The sequence below is a fragment of the Sus scrofa genome, chromosome 9 (assembly GCF_000003025.6).
Source record: "Sus scrofa isolate TJ Tabasco breed Duroc chromosome 9, Sscrofa11.1, whole genome shotgun sequence".
Classification (NCBI taxonomy): Eukaryota; Metazoa; Chordata; class Mammalia; order Artiodactyla; family Suidae; genus Sus; species Sus scrofa.
In genome coordinates this window covers 60953841-60972808 of record NC_010451.4, presented here as the reverse complement: position 1 = coordinate 60972808, position 18968 = coordinate 60953841, and the positions used below count along the sequence as shown (strand labels likewise).

The following is an 18968-nucleotide window of genomic DNA, read 5'->3' as shown; positions in this document are numbered from 1 at the left end:
CTACAGCTCCGATTAGACCCCTAGCCTAGGAAACTCCACATGCCGCGGGTGTGGCCCTAAAAAGACAAAAAAAAAAAAAAAAGAAAAGAAATTAGAATTTTGTGCAGTGCCCATGAGAACGTAAAATGGCGCACTGTGGAAAACATACACCTGTTCCACAAAAAATTAAACACAGAATAACCATACTATCAGCAGTACCACTTCTAGGTACATATCCAAAGGAATTAAAACGAACTCAAACAGGTATCTATACACCCACGTTCATAGTAGTTTTATTCATAAGAAGCAGAAGACCTACATGGCCCCTGATTAATGAATGGATAAGCAACATCAGGTCTAATCATGCAATGAAATCTCATGCAGCCTTAAAAAGGAAGGAAATTCTGACATGTGCTACAACATGGATAAACTTGACAACATTATACTCAGTGAAATCAGCCAGTCGCAAAAGGACAAATGCTGTATGATTCTACTTATGTGAGGCACCTGGAGTGGTCAAATTGACAGAGACACAAAGTAGAAGGGTGGTTGCCAGGGGCTACGGAGAAGGGAGAATGGAAGTTAGTGTCATCTCAGTAATCTCTTCCTTACAAAAATCCAGGCTAAAATTTTCCTAGCTTCTTGCTTCTTTCATGATTGGGGCTGCTAGACATAGTAAATAAAAATATGACACCCACTTATACTACTTGAATTTATAATGAATAATTTTTTTAATAGCCAAACCTGAAGCCTATGGAAGTTCCCAGGCTATGGGTTGAATTGGAGCTGAAGCTGAGGTCTACATCACAGCCACAGCAACAGAGATCCAAGCTGCATCTGTGACCTACACCACAGCTTGTGGCAATGCCAGATCCTTAACTCACTGAACGATGCCAGAGACTGAACCCACATCCTCATGGATACTAGTTCGATTCCTAACCTGCTGAGCCACAACAGACACTCCTATACAATGAATAATTTTTAGATAAGCAAAGATTTTTTTAAAATTTGTAGTGTGTCCCATGAAATATTTAGGACATATGTATTATAAAAAATTATTCCTTGCTTATTTGAAGCTCATATTTCACTGAGTATCCTGTGTTTCATTTGCCTAATCTACAAATGACCAACAGTTCCTTTGAGATATGTGTGCTCTGAATATCCCAAACCATTGACTCTAAAGCAGTTTTGCTGTTTTTTCTTTTTTGGCCGCACCGCAGCAAATGGAGTTTCTAGGCCAAGGATCAGATCCAAGTCGCAGTTCCAACCGATGCTGCAGCTGCAGGAATGCCCCATCCATAATCCCACTGTGCCAAGCCAGGGATTGAATTTGCATTCTGGCACTGCAGAGACACCACCCATCCCACTCCCACATGCCATAGCGGGAGCTCCTCAAAAGCAGTTTTTATTGACAAGCTAATTTTTAACTGATGTACCAACTTCTCAGTGTCACCCTTGTTTTTACAGAAGTTAGGGTTAATTATTTCCATTCCTGCTTCTTCTGCACTTCCAATTATTAGGTTCAAAGTTAAGATACCTGCTCCCAAAAATTCCTTGTAAGATATAATGTCTTGAATAATAAATGTGTACCATGCAGTACCTTTTTGGGAGAAAGATGTACCCTGGAAAGTCATCAATGTTAACTTTATTTTGAAGGTGAGAGCCTATGCACACAAGTTCCTCCCTGGTAGCAATGGGCCACTGTGCCGTGGGACGTGGACAGCTGGGCTTTCTGGTTTTCAGGCATTAAGTGCAATGGCCCTGGCGCCTAGCCAGCAATGGAAGCCTTCACAGCATGGCCCACCTGAGACCATTCTGAAGTAGACAGACCTCTAAAAAGACAGCCGTTCAAAGCCCTCCAGCTGTAGGTCCCAGACAGTGGGGAGGAACACGTCCTGTGTGGAAAGGGCCATGGGCCCTGGTCTGAGAGTTTACCTGGACCAAGAGCTTACCACCAATGGGAAGACGGGGAGGGCAGAGAAGGGTCTGCTCGCTTTTACCTGGAGTGGCACCACCCTGGCCATCAGGTGGTCAAAATAAAGGTCCACTGCTTTCGTGAAGCCCTCGTAAGTTGTCCTCAGCTTCATGCTGGAGTCTTGGAGAAGCCAGCTTGAACGAAAGCGGGAAGGGGGATCAGTGTCATCCTCTGGGGGTGTGCTCTGGGCAGGATGATGGGTCAAAGGAAGCAGCTTCAGAGACCAGTCTCCCCCAGGTCCACACAGCGGGACAGGAGGAGATTACACCACTGGCTCAGGGCAGACACCGGCATAGATCAGGCCTGCCTCCCACCCATTCTACTTCCAGCTTCATGGCTAGAGGGCTGGCTGCCCGTCAGAGTAAGAAAAGCTTTTTGTTGAACTCAAGGCCCATTTCTCAAGCACATAGTCTACAATCTCATCCCAAAGAGAACAGGAATCACTGGGACCAGAGAAGGCCACAGGTGCCACCTTCCAGGGTCACCCAGAAAAAGAAGCCTGAACCGGCCAGGAGGCTAGCTCTAGTCTCCCCTCATCTGCCTCTGCCTCATCAGTATTCAGAGCTCAGCTCAGAGGAGGCACTGGTGACAAAGATTAATCCTTCCTACAACCTGCCTGAAGTGATCACACTCCCTGGGTAAATAGAGACATTACTTCCGCAACTGAGGCCAAGGGATTTTCCCTTCTCACCTGCAATTCTAAGAAATGATATTTTCTTACAAAAGGCCCTGATGCTTCTTTTGTCCTTGTCTGAAAGTCCTGAACAGGGTCAGTAAACTATTAATTTGTGTCAGGTAACAGTGGACGGGGCGACAGGAGTGTCCTCGGCTCTGACACCTCACATCCCATCTCACCTGGAAAGCTCTGCCTGTCTCTAGCGCTCCCAGCTCCCAACTCCGCCTCCCGGGAATGCCCACCCATGAGTCCCTCCTCCACGGGACCAGGACCTGAGTGGACAGTGGGCAGCGGGAGGCCTGAGTTGCTTCTGAGCTAAGACTTAATCCTATCTTCCTCCTGGGCATGAGCCTGGGGACACTGCTGACACGCAGATTTCTAATCCCCGGGTGTGGGGAGGCCGCCTTGGCTGTGTAAGCCTTGCTGGGGGTGCCCTCGCCAAACTGAATGGCCCAGCAACAGAGAAGGGATGCGAGGCAGTGAAGACTGCCTGCCTGAGCCCGAGGGAGGGACTGGGTTGCCCTGGAGAAGGGCTCAAGGCCATCCCAGAGGAGGAGGCAAATAGGACCAGTTTTCTTCCCTCTGAGGCAGCAGGGCCAGGAGAAGCTGGAACAGGAACCGATGCCACCGCCTGGCAACAAGAAAACCTTTCTGCTGGAAACCTGGCTAATTCCTTCCTATACTTAACCTGACCACAGTGGGGACCGCATTTGCCAAGATCATTCACTAGGGCCTGAGGTCTGAAGATGAAAGATAAAATGAAAACAACCTGTGTCCCTTATACATTATCAAAATGCTTGGACTTTTTTTTTTTCTTTTTTTTTTCTTTTTTTTAGGGCCACACCCGCAGTATGTGGAAGTTCCCAGGCTAGGGGTCGAATCAGAGCTGCAGCTGCCGGCCTACACCACAGCCACAGCAATGTGGGATCAGAGCCACATCTGCAACCTACACCACAGCTCATGGCAACGCCAGATCCTTAACCCACTGAGCGAGGCCAGGGATCGAACCTGCATCGTCATGGGTCCTAGTCTGGTTCCTTACCGCTGAGCCACAACAGGAACTCCCAAAAATACTCGGACTTTTAAAAAATGTTTGTTAACATCCCTAAGTCCCTGAGGGCAGGTTTGACTGTTCCCATTTTTCCAAAAATGAGGCCCATCCAGAGCAGACAAATGACTTGATGGATGTCCGGCCCCCCAGCAGAGGCCTGATGAGGTGAGGAAGGCCAGCCTGCGTTTGTGGCACAAAAACCACATAGAATTTGATGAGGAGAATAACTGCGACATCACTCAAAACAACCCCCTGTGGGGACCACTTATTCTGAAAAGAAACTTCAGCACGGAATGAAAAATATATATTAACAGGAAAATTAAACCTATATATTTGTGATTAGCGTTTTGCACAAGCACAAAGGACCACTCAAGCCACCGTGGAGGCCCCCAGCCCCACTCACCTGGGCAGGCCCCCGAGGTCAATCTCACTGCAGATGTAGGGGCCCGGACGAAGGATCACCCACAACCCAACCTCTGCAGCCAGCAGGATGAAGGCCCTAGGGGGACAGTGTCAGAAGCTCTCAGGCCTCAGAGCCGGGGTGTGGGGCGGGGGGGGGCGGGGGGGGCAGCCCAAGAGCACCGCAGAGCAGACTCAAGCCCTCTCCTCACCAGGTGGCTGGGGAAACCAGAGGCAGGACGCTCCCCCCTCCCCCACCAGGGCAGGAAATGCCCACCCCAGGTCACAGCAGAGGCCCCCGCCCAGGACATCTGCACGGCCCCTCTGGGGCCTGAGGAAAGGCTTCAGATGGGGCAAAAGTGTCCCGACAGTGAGCCTGGCCCCAATGGCCTTGCAGCCTAGAGGGGCAGCTTCTGGCCAGGCCCAGGCACCTGGACCACACTGCAGACCAGGGGACCCTGGGGACAGGGCACCTCTTGGCTGCAGTGAAGAGGTCTGCACTCAGGGAGGCAGATCCAGGCCCGGGAGTAACAGGGTCATGGCCAGTCTCTCTGTTCTCAGAGCAGAGCTGAGATGGGCCTCTGGTTCCCCATTGACCCCAGGAGCGCCCCCCACCCCGCAGCTGGCCATCACAGAAGCAGCAGCACCTACTCCATGTCCAGGTTCCCAGAGAAGTCAAATTTGCCTCTTTCTGGCTCGTGGAGGTTCCAGGGAACGTAGCTGTGATAGGAAGATAATTATAGGCATGAGCTCTGTATTCATTACTCTCCGTCTCCCAAATTAGCACCTCTACCCCTAAATCCCCTCACGATGGTTGAAGATGTATCTCTTAGTCCATTGTCTTATGGCGTCAAGATTGGAACTGAGAATTGATTGAAGAGACCTGAGGACCCCAGAGAATTCAGCGCACATCATCTCTTTGGGAGAAGGGAGATGAGGCCAAGGAGGTTTGGGTGAAGCATGAGACAGGCCCCAGGGGAGCTGGCGCTCACTCCCCCTTCCACCTCCCTCCCCGTCACCCCTCCCCCTTCTTCAGAGAAAATGACATAACTTCACAGGAAGATCAGTTAAAAGTGAGGCTAGAGTTCCCACCATGGCTCAGCAGTTAGCGAACCTGACTAGCATCCATGAGGACTCGAGTTTGACCCCGGGCCTTGCTCAGTGGGTTAGGGAGGATCTGGTGTTGCTGTGAGCTGTGGTGTAGGTCACAGATGTGGCTCAGATCCCACATTGCTGTGGCTGTGGTGTAGGCCAGCGACTACAGTTCTGATTGGACCCTAGCCTCCCTGGACCCCTAGCCTGGGAACTTCCATGTGCAGCGGGTGCTGCCCTAAAAAGACAAAAAGACCAAAAAAAAAGCAGCAAGAGGCTGACACAGGCCCCCTTTGCTGCAGTGTATCCTGGAATAGATACAAAGAAGCTATGAGGGACTAAAAATAAGTGCACACATGCAAACTTGAGGCAAATTATGAACAACAAGATACAAAAAGGCCAAAACGCAACTGCCACTCCTGAGACGCCAGGAGCAAAAGCAAGGTTCTGCTGCATGATCCCCCCAACACAGCACCACCAAGGGGAGGGCACACCACCCAAGCCACCCCTCCAATCTGACCCACCCATCTGCCCCCACCTTCACCCCATTTACAGGATCAGCTGGCCCCTCCTCGCCCCAGCAAGGATGCCTATTACTTGTTCTTGCTTCCTCCTGCCGCAGCAGGAGTCCTGGTAAAGCCTTGCCTGAATTTCTCATCTGGCCTTTTAGCAATTTCCATTGATTAAAGAATCTAAGGACCCAGGTCAGTAACAAAAGTAGGGTAAGAAGAAATCCTAAACATCAGTCTTATTATTATTATTAATATTATTATTACTATTGCTTTTTTTTAGGGCTGCACCTGCAGCATGTAGATGTTCCCAGGCTAGGGGTTGAAACAGAGCTGCAGCTGCCCATCTATACGACAGCCACAGCAATGCAGGATCCAAGCCACAGCTGTGACCTACATCACAGCTCCTGTCAAAGCCAGATCTTTAACCCACTGAGTGAGGCCAGGGGTTGAACCCGAGTCCTCATGGATACTAGTGAGGTTCGTTACCGATGAGCCGCAACAGAAACTCCTCATCAGTCCTATTTTTAATGAGGTGACCAGAATTCCAAACCTTGTAACAGAATGGAGGTTCTTACCCTAAAGAGAAGCTAAGAAAAGGAGGAAGTTCTTTTAGGGGCCTGACTTAGAGTCACACATGCTAATAGTAATGATAGCTGCCCCGTCCTGGACTCCCACCCACCCTGGCTTCCAGTGGAGCCTCTCTGCCCGCAAAGTGCATCCAGGTAAAGGAGGGGACTTACCAGCTTCCAAGTCCGACTCAAGAGATTATATAGATTATCCTGCTTTTATGAGGCAAAATGCTTACCCTGCAACATTCTTATAAGCATCAGGAGCCCATCAGCCTGAAAATGTACCCCCAGGATCAGAACTTACATATGCAGGTAAATGCGTCTGTAACCGAGCAGGACCCTGGGAGGCCTTTCTAGAATGGACCCCTGCTCATGTCCTCCGCCTGCCTTTCTATCCATAGGAAAACTTTAGTGAAAGAACCAATTTAATCAGAAAAGTGAGAAAATAGAAAAAGGAAAACAGTCAAGCAAGACAATAATAATCATTGAGCCATTCAACAAAGTCAAGGACCTTTAGTTCTTCCTCAAGGACTACAGATACTATCTGTGTCCTTGGAGCTGTTTTGCAGGTGCTGAAGCCCCACTGAATGGAAGAAGTCAACTGTGTGCTGCCCATAAGCATGTAGACCCAAGACCAGTTGGAACCAGAAGGTTGATGACATAGACTCTCATTTACCTCATCACTGACCAATTGAGAAAATGGCAAGAGCCGATCTTGCTCTGCTTCTTAAATACTCTAAGACTCCTCAATAGTCCCTCAGGGGGGTGGGAAGGGGGGAAGGGGTGGACACAGTCCTTGAGGCGCTAGCCTGCTGTGTTCCCTCTTTGCCTGGCAACTAAAGCTACTCTTTCTGTTTCCTCCAACTCTGTCTCCACATTTTTTTTTTGGCATCGGTGTACAGAGACAGCCAATATTTTGGCAACAGGTCCTATCAGGTCACCTTCCTGGAAAATTACATGCTTTGTTCAGCTCTGCTGTCATCACTCAGAACATCCCTGTTACCCTTTTTAGAACTGTCCAAACCAGCTGGTAAACCACCCAGAAAAATCCATGCCCTTCATTTGTAAACACACATTTTTGCCAGAAATTTCATTAACACAGCCTGATCAGCCACTTTATTTCATAGACTTGGATCCAAAGGGGCCAAGTCTTTGAGATTCTGAAAAATCAATCTACAAAATGATCAGGATTTTTCCCATCTGAGCACGCTTTTTAACAGAGTCGCACATTTAGCACAACACTGAGTGACTGCAGGGTGCTGACCACTGTGCTTGGAATGGAAGCTGCAGCTTCTGAAGACGACTCCTGAAAGGAACACTGAAAACCACAGCGGCTCCACTGGAGAAGGCTACACTCACCTGCTGTACAGGCGGGGATGGGGCGCTTGTTAAAAAGATTTTTAGTGGCCATTTCACCATCTTCCACCTGCATACTGGCCTCCCTTGTATGCCCTACACCATAGCTTCTGCCCCCAGACCCTAAAGGTGTGGTGCTGGTGGAGCCAGGGTGCAGGGAGGCTGTCCCACCCCCCAGACCATCATGGGGCTGGGCCAGTCACTCCTCCTACACTCCGCTTACAAAGCTCAGCCCCAAATGCTCTTCTGGCTGCTCCTCGGGGCTTGGGTCTGGCAACCCCCTTCTGCATTGTGTCAGGAGCTCACTCTCCTGATGTAACAAAGAAGGCCAGGACCCAGGCCGGGGAGCCTACTTGGTGACAAGGTGTAGTGACTGGGCGGGCCGCACTCACGTGGTCAGGGTGTTCAGACCGCAGGCCTTCATCTTCAGCAGCCGGTCCCTCCAATATGCCCTGGGCACTCGGAAGTAATGGACAGAGCCCCCGAAGATCCAGAAAGCCGAGTCCTCCAGCATGAAGTTCTGGTCCTTGGCCTGCAGCCCCAACTGCCGGTGTCTCAGCCATGAGGGGGCCAGGCTGCTCCAGTTCAACCTGTGGGAGCACAGGAGCCTCGATGCCATCCTCAGCCCATCCCAGGCATGAGCAGGCACCACAGAGATGGGCTTCTCTGCCTCCTCCTCTGGTCCTGGGCATCCCTCCCAGAGCAGCCAGACTACGCACCACTCAGCTCCAGCCCTGCGGCCAGCCAGGAACTCAACAAGCGTGGCCTTCAACATGGAGGCTGTGCTCAGAGGATGGAGGTTGGGGCGCACATGGCATGGAAAGGGGGTTCTAGGGGCTGAGCAGTGGCAGAAAGCCACTGGGTGCCAGGACCAGGGGTATCTGGGGGGACTCAGAAGCAGACGAGGGTCCCTATGATGGCCAGCAGAGTGAGGCCATCTGACTAAACATGGAAGCAGCAACTAATAGGCACAGTACCTCCTAGCCACCTCATGGTCACAGCTGCCAGGCTGGAGGGTCAGAAACCTGGAAAGAGGTACCCTGTTAGAAAGAACACTTGCCCATTGACCAAATTCAGGTCTCCCTGACACCCAGCCAGATGCATCCGCACTAGAGGAAGGGGCTCTGGGCGTGGCCACGATGGTTCTCAAAGCTGGCAGCATATGTGAATCCTGGAAACTTAAAAATTAACTGAAGTCCAGTCCCCACCTTGGACCAACAACCTCCCTCTGGAGGTGGGACAGGTACTAGTTCTAGAAAACACCCTAAGGGCAAGATTGAGATCCACTGGCCTGGGGTGAATTTTACAGGGGGATGGGGCAAGCTTGGGGTCCTGGTAGCCAGAGATAGGGCAGCAGGACTCCAAGAGGACAGAGGGTGCCAGAGACATCACTGGCCACTCGGGAATTTGTCTAGAGCAGGTCGTGACAAAGGTGATCATTCCTGCCTACTCCTTCTCCTTCTCAGCCCCAGGACCCAACACCCTCACTGCAGCTGGAGACTCCAGTTCTTCGGCACCATCACGGAAACAGTCATCTGTGGATAACCTGGCAACCCATCACTGGTTTCTTTCTCTACAAAGTTCCATGTCCCAAGTGACTTAACTAACATCGCAGAACACAGTTCTCTCAAAGGACCACCTACACGGGGAAGTGAAAATAAAAGCAGTATCTGCAAAAGGAGAGTCTGGACATGAACCCTGGCCCTTCCCTCAGAGCACTGTCCCCTGTGTTAGGGACACTGGCGCTGTGGGCATAATCTCCCTCTGTACCATGGGGCCATCACCTGTCCTGACTGCTCATGGGGTCTGTGGGAGGGGCAGACATGAGAGAAATGCTGTAAAAGAGCCTTGTGGCAAAAGGCCTGTGATAGATGCTTCTCACAAGCTACTCAAAGCTGCATGACCTCCAACACGGAGGTCTCCAGTTAACACCCATTCTGTGAGGCGTGTCATCAAGGGCCTAATCATACTTGTTACAAAGGATGTTTCTTGGAGTTCCCGTCATGGATCAGGGGTTAACGAATCCAACAAGGAACAATGGGTTGCAGGTTTGATCCCTGGCCTCTCTCAGTGAGTTGAGGATCCGGCATTGCCGTGAGCTATGGTGTAGGTTGCAACACGGCTCGGATCCTGCATTGCTGTGGCTCTGGTGGAGGCCAGTGGTTACAGCTGCAAATAGACCCCTAGCCTGGGAACCTCCATATGCCACAGGTGCAGCCCTAGAAAAGAAAAAAGACTAAAAAAAGAAAAAAAGAAAAAGAAAAGAAAAGATGTTTCTTACAAGCTAAAAAAAAAAAAAATCTTCTCACTACTTGAAATAATTTTCTTTTCTTTTTACAGCCACAGCTGCGGCATAAGGAAGTTCCCAGGCTAGGGGTCAAATCAGAGCTGCAGCTGCCGGCCTACACCACACCCATGGCAACACTGGATCCAAGCCACGCCGGCCTACACCACACCCATGGCAACACTGGATCCAAGCCATGTCTGTGACCTATGCAGCTTATGGCAACATTGGATCCTTAACCCACTGAGCAAGGCCAGGGATTGAACCCGCATCCTCACAGACACTCTGTTGGGTTCTTAATCCACTGAGTCATGGTGGAAATTCTGAAATAAATTTATTTTCATGTGCTTTGCAATTAAAATAGCTTCAGTGGGCCTTTTATGTTCCTAATTTGAAATAATCCCAATCTTTCCATTCTTTCCCTCTTAACTCAGCATCTAGTCGTATTTAATGTGCTAGACTTTGTACCAAGCCCTCTTATTCCCATTTTTTAAATGTCACACTGAAAGCTCTGTCCCTTGGAATGCTGTCAGACTAACCCAGCCCTTAGCCAGGGGTCTGCAAACTCAGCGTGGCCAAGCCCACCTTACCTCCTGTCTGTGTGCAGCCTGCAAGCTAAGAATGGTTCTCACATTTTTAAGGGGTTGAAAGAATCAAAAGAATGGTATCTGGGGATGTAAAACAATTACATGAACTTGACATTTCAATGTCTATAGTTTTATTGATAACCCACTGTTTGCCTATGTATTTATTATCTGTGCTGCTTTGGGGCTCGGTGAAGTTGCTGTAACAGACTACAGGGTCTGCAAAGTGAAGACATAAACTACCCAGGCCTCTGCCCTGGATGCCAAAGGGAGGCCATGGGGCCCATGGCTGATACTTGGCTGCCCCGCAGTCCCTGCCCTGGCTCTCCCCACCTGCGCCTTCCTTTGTACAAGCTCCTGAAGTGCCCACAGCCCACACACACCAGTGTGGTTTCCTGGCTTTTGATAGTATCTTCCCAAAGGAACACACTCTGCCTTCATGTCTTGTGTGTCCAAGGGTTTCTGTACCCTTCAGCCTTGCCTGACTGCCCCCAGCTCACCCCAGGCTAGAATGGGAAGAACTGTATGGACAGATTCTTTTCTTAAAAACAGGGGCACACAGACGTCCCAGTGGTGAAAAGCACACACACAACCTCACTACCTCCAGAGACAGGAGAATACAATTCAACCATCACTCCATTAGGAAGCCATCTGAATCACTGGCCAGAACTTCAAAAGAACAAGTTCTCACTCACCAAGCTCATGCCATTGATTCAACTCTTGTTTACAACCACGTCTCCCCCAAAGCTGTGAGAGCCTCCCTCCCCCCACCTGGCAAGCACACAGGTGCAGGTGGGCTTAGAGGTGGCTCTCTGTGACTCCTCCTTCCAACACAGTCCATGCTGGTAACACATGCTTCATACTCTGTCCCTGCATAGATGCCTAGTCCCTAGAAGCCTGTCTACGGATGTGGCTTGCACCTGAAGGGTCTCTGCACCTGGAGCTCACTAGAAATGCAGGCACTCAGGCCTGACCTGAGACCTACTGCATCAGTTTGCATTTTAACCAGACCCTTGGGGTAAAGTCTGAGAACAGTAACCTGCATCTTCTCCTTTCATGTACATATATATATCCTCTCCTGGATGGATTGGGGCTTTTCTTTGCTGGTGTCTTTATATCCTATGATTTTCTAGATTAAAAATAAAATTTCCAGAGTTCCTGTCGTGGCTCATTGGAAACAAATCTGACTAGGAACCATGCGGTTGGAGGTTCAATGCCTGGCCTCACTCGGTGGGTTAAGGATCTGGCATTGCCATGAGCTATGGTGTAGGTTGCAGACGTGGCTCAGATCTGATGTTGCTATGGCTGTGGTGTAGGCTGGCAGCTGTAGCTCCGACTGGACCCCTAGCCTGGAAACCTCCATATGCTGTGGGTGTGGGCCTAAAAAGCAAAAAAAAAAAAAAAAAAACCAAAAAACAAACAAAAAAAATTCCTCTCAGTGCTTATTAAGAGGAATGAAATTAACACAGCAACAAAAGCTAGAGCTGTTATCAAATTCCAGATTCTGGACAACTCAACTGTTTCTGAGGGTTTTCTGGCAGTTAACTAGACAGGTTTTTAATACATTAACAAAAGGGAAGAATTCACTGAGAAAATTAGAATGATAAATGGTGGGTTTTTCAGGGAATTGACTGTGAGAAAGCCGGGGGGATACATGTTAGCATTTCATAAACAACATAAATGGTTATTAATACAAATAATGATCATTAGTACTGGTGCTCACAATATTAATACCAACTTCCAGCTTCCTTAAGGGTTAACTAGTCACAATAAAATAAAGGAACCAGGCACTTTGCAGCTGGATCAGGTGGAGGACTTGCCTTTTGACAGAGGCTGGACAGCAGGGAGCCCACTAATCCCCAGGGAACCCCTAGTTTCTGCTGCTTTTCCTGTGTCCTGTGAGCAGGTCATTCCTGATGATGCTTTTTCGCTGAGACTAGGGGTACCTGCCTTCCTTCTAGCTGGAGCTCATGTTTACACTTTCTTCTGAATTCGTGCAGCCTTTGTGTCTTTTGCTTCATTGTAAGATGACAGCCCTTTGGTCCTAGAATGACCTGGACAGCTGGCCTTGGCTCCCACCTGATGCAGCCTACAGAGGGGCTCCTGGAAGAAGGCAACATGTCAGGATCCCCGAGGGGCCTCTGCCTTCCCTTCCATGAACACAGCAGCAGGTTGTCAGGAAAATGCAAAGCGGAGACTGGGCTCCTGGCTCCCCATGGGGAGGGGTATCACTGGCAGGGGCAGGGGGTGGGGGGCCCAGGTGAGGATGGGAGAGAAAAGAGCCGTTCGTGTTTCACACCATCGCTAAGCGGACCCTGAGGTCAGGGGTATAGGGCGCATGTCACTGCTCATGGACAGATGTGCCAAATGGACACATTCACCAGGTAGAATCAGACAGATGCACAGGTGACAAGCTCACATTCTTCCTCCCATGAGATGAGCCCAGGGAGTGATTCTCAGCTGTCAGGGAGGGACTTCTGGTACAGCTGGGAGGGAAAAGGGACCACTCAGATCACAACTGGGGTCAGGCAGGGCTGGCAGGCCTCACGTAGGTCCCAGCCACCTCCTCATCTTCTGTTGTAAACACACACGCTTGCGCGCGCGCGCACGCACACACACAACCATCTGGACAGACATGGCAGAGGCAACACCGTCAACTCCTGGAGTGTGTGGCCTCCAGCAGCAACCAGGAAATGCTCACACAATTTCAGGCTGACCAAGGGTGTGGACAAGCTGGTTCGTGAGGTAGGAACCTGCAGAAACAGTCCTTCAATCCCCAGAACCTGAGTCCTCACTGGTCCCGGTGGTCAGGTGTTTGGCTTTACACATAACACGCACCTGCTAAAGCGAGACGATGATGTGCAAAGCCAGTTTGCTGGTGCACTGTGAGCCCACTCAGACCACCCTAAGCAGAGGGTCCACTGAAGCTTGGTCCAGGGCACGTACTGAAGATGCTGACCAAGAAAACACTCACCTCTCTGTGCATCTAAGTGGCTATGCCAAAGACCATCACTTAGATGGTCACGTCAAACTGCCCTGAAGACACCACACACATAGAAACTGCCTCCCTTGGGTCTAAGATACGAAATTCTCTTCATTATTATCAGCATTCTATTGTGCCTATGGGTTCCCATGAGGGCCAGTGTCCATGGCCACCCCAGACCCCTGAACTGCCCACCTAGAGATGTCCAGGTCTTGCCAGCCTTCAGCCCTGTGCATTTCTCCATCAGCTGGGGAGCTTGAGGGCCCAAGGAGGGACCTGCCCACTTGCCAGCCCCTGCCCCAGAAGAGTGCCTCCTGGATCAACACTCAAGCCCCAAGAATTTCGGCCTCCCGGGAAATGGAACACCAGCCCAGCTTCCTGGATGTGCTCCTGGGCCCCAGGTCCAAGCCTCTGGCTCCTCCTTTGCTGGGCAAGGTGATAAAGATGTCCAAAGGGCTTGGGTCTTCTGTCCCAGAGTGAGTTGCTCACCCTGCATAGAGGCCAGGCCCTTCTTCAGCATCCCAGAGCTCTGTGGCACCTCGCCCCCGCCGGAAAGGCTGCAGGGAGCCCAGGAATAGGCCAGGCTGGCAGGCTCCAGTAGGCCCGGCAGGGCTATGTCCATCCTCTAATAGGTGCAGGAGTCTATATGTGAGTAAGCATTTACTAGCAAAAACCTAGAGACCCCATCATGCAATACAAAAACATGGCAACAACAAAGAGGTCATGTGATGTGTGCTCTCACTGTGGGGAAATTTCCATTGACAGCATCATAAACAGAAAAAGTGCTTTATCTCAGCCCCAAAAGAGAGGATAGCTCTTTTAGATAACAAGTGCTCGCCTGATTAGACTCTGATCCTGGAGATGTTTGTGGAATCGGAACGAAAGTTCAGATTTCATTAAACAGGGGACATCGTAAATAAATGGTCTTGAAAACCCATCATGTGGGACTTACCTACCCAGACAGATAAGTGCTGTGTGATAAGACAAAAAGAACTTAGACACAGATTACACAGAATTTCCCCGTCAGACTACAGCATGCAGACTGATCCAGCAGACACAGAATGTGCTGTTTACAACTTATTTTAACCTGTTTTTACTGACTTGTTGTAAATGTCAATCAAGATTTAAAGTGAGTTCCTGTCATGGCTAAGAGGAAACAAATCTGACTAGCATCCATGAAGACACAGGTTCAGTCCCTGGCCTCACTCAGTGGGTTAAGGATCCAGCATTGCCATGAGCTGTGGTGTAGGTTGCAGACATGGCTCGGATCTGGTGTTGCTGTGGGTGTGGCGTAGGCCAACGACTACAGTTCTGATTCGACCCCTAGCCTGGGAACTTCCATATGCTGCAGGTGCATCCCTGAAAAAAAAAAAAAAAAAGACAAAAGAAAAAAAAAGAGATTTAAAATGAGTATATGGTAAGGTCAGCAACTCTACATACAGAAATATCTCCAGCAGACATTTACTGCAACTGGGTTTGCAGCAATCAATGCCCATCAGAAGGGGACAATTTAAATAACTCTGGTGCCTAATAGACAATCAATTAAAGGCACACAGCTGTTGCTGTATGTGTGTGGGACACCCCTGGAGAAAGCTTTATCAGCATGCCTCTGTGGGGGAGAGGTGCCCAGCCACCAGCTGGGATCGTGTTTTCCCTTTCCCCTTATTCCACTATTTCATCCTCTTTGTGAATTACCTATTCATGAAAAACCTTTGCAGGAACAGCACAAAGTGTTCCTTTTTTTTTTGCTTTTTAGGGCTGCGCCCACAACATATGTAAGTTCCCAGGCTAGGGGTCGAATCAGAGCTACAGCTGCTGGCCTACACCACAGCCACAGCAACACAGGAACTAGGCCACATCTGTGACCTACACTGCCACTCAGAGCAATGCCGGATCCCCAACCCACCGAGTGAGGCCAGGGATCAAACCCACATCCTCATGGATCCTAGTCAGCTTCATTTCCACTGAGCCACAACAGGAACTCCAGCACAAAGTGTTCTTGAAAGGAACAGCTCTGCCAACCATCCTTCGGGGGGGGGGCGGGGAGCAGGGTCAACCCAGAGTCTCCAAAAGCAGACCCCTGTCTTGTCACCTCAAGCCTCTAAGAATCCTGTTCTAGGGTCTTCTGCAGGCACCACTCATTCTGGAAAGATTTCCCTAAGCCCCAGCGACTCCTGAGTCTTCATCAGAAGAGCATTTGAAGAGACAGAATGGAACTCGGAGTCACGCCATTGAAGAGGAGCTGCTTTTACTTAACCAGCTCCTTCCCTGACCCAAGGGGGAGAAGACTCTTTGGCTGACTTCCTGATACTTGCAGGGCCAAGGCCCTCTAATACCCCTGCTGGCCGTGCTCTCACTGAGACACTTGTGTCCCCTTCAGTGGTCAGCTCATGTGGCCTGGGAGAACCTGAGTGTCCACTCTCTCCACCTGCCCTCCCTGCTTCCCCACTCAAGTCAGAGGGTGTTCCAGAACATGAGATGGGCAGCGTTCAACGAGCTGAGCATTTCTGAGACTATGATTCAGGCCCTAAGGAGAGTAGCACCCAGAACAGGTGGTGCTACTTATAAAATCAGTGACCTTACAGAAGCCCAGAAAGAGGCATAACTTGTGTGCATGCTTTTGGAAGATGGGGCTGCCCATGACTTGGACCAAAGAAAGAGACCTGATTTCTTGGCTAAGTGACCTACCTTCACTGAGGCGTCTGAGAGGCCCTTCTCCTCTCCTTCCTATGGAGGGGCTGGGGTTTGGGATCCAGACAAAGCAGGGCAGGAGCAGCAATGAGAGGACCCTATCCAAGGAGGCGGGAGAGAGGATGCAGGCTGCCTACCTGGCAGCTCTCTTCCCTACTGACTCTGCCAGCTAATGTTTTGAGTATGAGATGCAGAGCTCCTGGATCACTGCTCAGTGTGATGCACTGATATTGAGGGGGAAAGTCCTAAGTGGGACCCATGCCCTGGTAATGCCAGGCAGGCATTCTTGTGCTTGTGGAGAACAAAGAGGATGTCTGCTCTGGCTCCCGGACATAGGCCTCGGTGTGCAGCTCATGCTGGACAGAAGGAATTGGGCAGAAGGCATCCATGAGGGGGATACAGTCCAAAAGATGCCCAGAAGACAGGGATTTCAGAGGACCCTCAGTAGTGGCCCTGAACTAGACCAGAGCATCTCTGGCCTTTGTCTTATCTGTTGAGAAAGACAGCAGAGTAGGAAAGGCCATATCTTTCTATGATTCCAAACCACTTCCAGGGCCAGAGTCATGGCCATTCATTCTCAGCTACCCTTCCTGGGCAGCTCCACAACCCCCCAACTGATGCCCACTGCCCCATTCCACCAGGTGGGGGCACATCCACTCACTGAGAGCCCAGGCTTCTTCACCTTCTGTCCCTCCAGACAACAAGCACCCGGCCCCCTTCCTGCACATCTTCCTGTGGACTATCAGGGTGAGCTACCCAGCCCATCTCAAGTCCCTGAGAGCCACTCCTCACAGTGACGTGTCTGGGTCCCCTGCGTGGGCTGCTCCACCCCTGACCTCCAACAACAAAGCACTAGCTCCTCCCACGCCTCTGGCCTTTCTCCCTGGGGTGTGGGCTCCCAGAAACCCTGAGGTAAGCAGAGGCTTCTGCTGTTTCTGCTCTGAGGAATCCCTCTGGGGTTTGCATCAGCCTTGCACCTACAAGAGCCAGGACCAACCTTCAAAGAGGAAGGGGTGAGATCATAGGGTGGAAAAGTCTTAGGAACAAGTGGGGAAAACAAAACGCCTCAAGTTTTCTGAGCCCCAAAGTGAGAGAGCACCATTTCCTCCTCCCAAACAATGCTGTGACACCCTCACTACCTCTGAATCAAAGATGATGCCTAAGTCTTGCAAAGGTGTAAATGTTCCCATCTCTCAGAGGAAGTCCCAAGAAACAAATAGAAGGACAGAAAAGAAGCAAGAGCTAAAGCTGAGGGTGGCCTGCCTGCCGCAGGTCCACTGGCCCAGCTTTCAGCTTCAAGCTAACTTCCTTGCCAAAGCACTTGACACTGCTGGCCTGCCTTCCCGGCAACACTGGAGGTTTTGAATATGGAAAGTGCCAGGCATCTACCTGAAAAATATGGTCAGGGCTGTAGCATCCTATAAACAGTCAGTGTAGGAAAATTTGAGGTTCAGGCACCCCCACAAGCTGTGAGTAAATTATTCTATCACTAAACGCACCGGAGGGGGTGAGGATCTTGGAGGACCCACGCAACAGTGACCTTGTAACCACGCTGGGCAGGCCAAATGGACCTAGGTAAGAGCCCTGGAGCACTGGCCCCTGACGAAGAGAAAAACCTCGCAGCAGGCTTGGCAGGAAATGTGGGGACCTGGGAGAAGAGAAGAGCAGGGGACCTGCAGCTCCCCAAGAGGACTAGAGGCGCACAGAGCTGGGAACGTCGAAGACGAAGAGGTCTGAAGGCCAGTTCTGCAGACCTCCTGAGGAGAAGGATGGGGAGCCCTGGGCACAGACGCCTGGGGACCGGGAGTGAAGCGCCTGGCGTCACCAAGGGAGCTGGGGTCGCAGAGGGCGCTCTAGATCAGACGAGCGCTGAGGGCCGTTCTCCTGAGGACTCGGGCTCAAAGGACAGCGGTGCGCGCGCTCCCCGGGCTGGCACCCCCTTGCGAGGGGAGGTGAGAACGTTGGTGTGCAGGGCGAGGAGTCTGCTCACCTGCGGAGCACCAGGAAGCTCAAGATCACCAGCAGCAGCAGTCCTAGCAAGCGGCCGGGACGTCGGACGTTCCACTTGGGCATGGTGTGTTCCAGGCGCCGGGACCTTCTCTAGCTTTAGCCAGCGCTTGGCTGTGAGGCTCGGTGCGGGGGCGGGGCCGCACGTTGGTCGCCGGGGCAACGAGCCGCCGCCCGTCCTCCTGGCCCCGCGCTCATTGGCTGCGGCCCACGGCCCCACCCCCGCGCTGTGGGGCCGAACGCAGCGGGGCAGGGCTTCGCCGCAGAGTGGCGGGCGGCGGCCCGCCTTCCCCCCCGCCCCACACCCCGGCTCCCACCACCCAGTGTCCCCGCCTTCCTCGTCGGTACTCAGAAGCTCTCAGTCCGCGGAGGCGCTTTTCAGGCTTGCGGTGTGGGAACAGGTGCAGACTTACTGGGTACCTTGCGCAGCCCTGGCACACTCGAGCAGTCATCCCCAGCGCGCTGCATTAGCGAGCAGATATTAAAGGGGCCTGCCAAGCCAACACAATCCTTTAAAACAATTCAACTGAAAAGTTTTTGAAGTAGTGACTTATCACGTGAAAAGCCAGAACACTGTAGAATTTCCTTTAGACGCATAATGTGTGGCTCACTGTAGAATTTCCTTTAGACGCATAATGTGAGGGGGGAACACCAAAATATTTTCTTCCTTTGGTTCCACAAGTCTTATTCCCATCCTGACTTCCACCACTTTCAGTTTTTAACTTTAAAAAAATCCAGATAAAACCTCACACTTTAGGAAAGGATAAATCACGTTCTTGTGAGTGACTGTCGTGGCTCAGCGGTAACAAA

General features: G+C 50.9%; 1 protein-coding gene across 5 annotated transcripts in view; it reads right to left on the bottom strand.

Annotated features, from left to right (window-relative positions):
* The window catches only part of LOC100520582 (beta-galactosidase-1-like protein 2), a 39072-nt gene extending 20776 nt beyond the window's left edge, over positions 1-18296 (bottom strand). For all 5 annotated transcript variants that reach the window (XM_005667524.3, XM_003130089.4, XM_021063182.1 and 2 more), the window contains exons 1-5: positions 18142-18296; positions 8002-8199; positions 4732-4800; positions 4085-4180; positions 1980-2088 (exon numbers count right to left, since the gene is read on the bottom strand). In XM_005667524.3, the coding sequence (XP_005667581.1) occupies positions 1980-2088; positions 4085-4180; positions 4732-4800; positions 8002-8199; positions 18142-18224 (555 nt within the window). In that variant the 5' untranslated portion in view covers positions 18225-18296. The remainder of the gene's footprint in view (positions 1-1979; positions 2089-4084; positions 4181-4731; positions 4801-8001; positions 8200-18141) is intronic.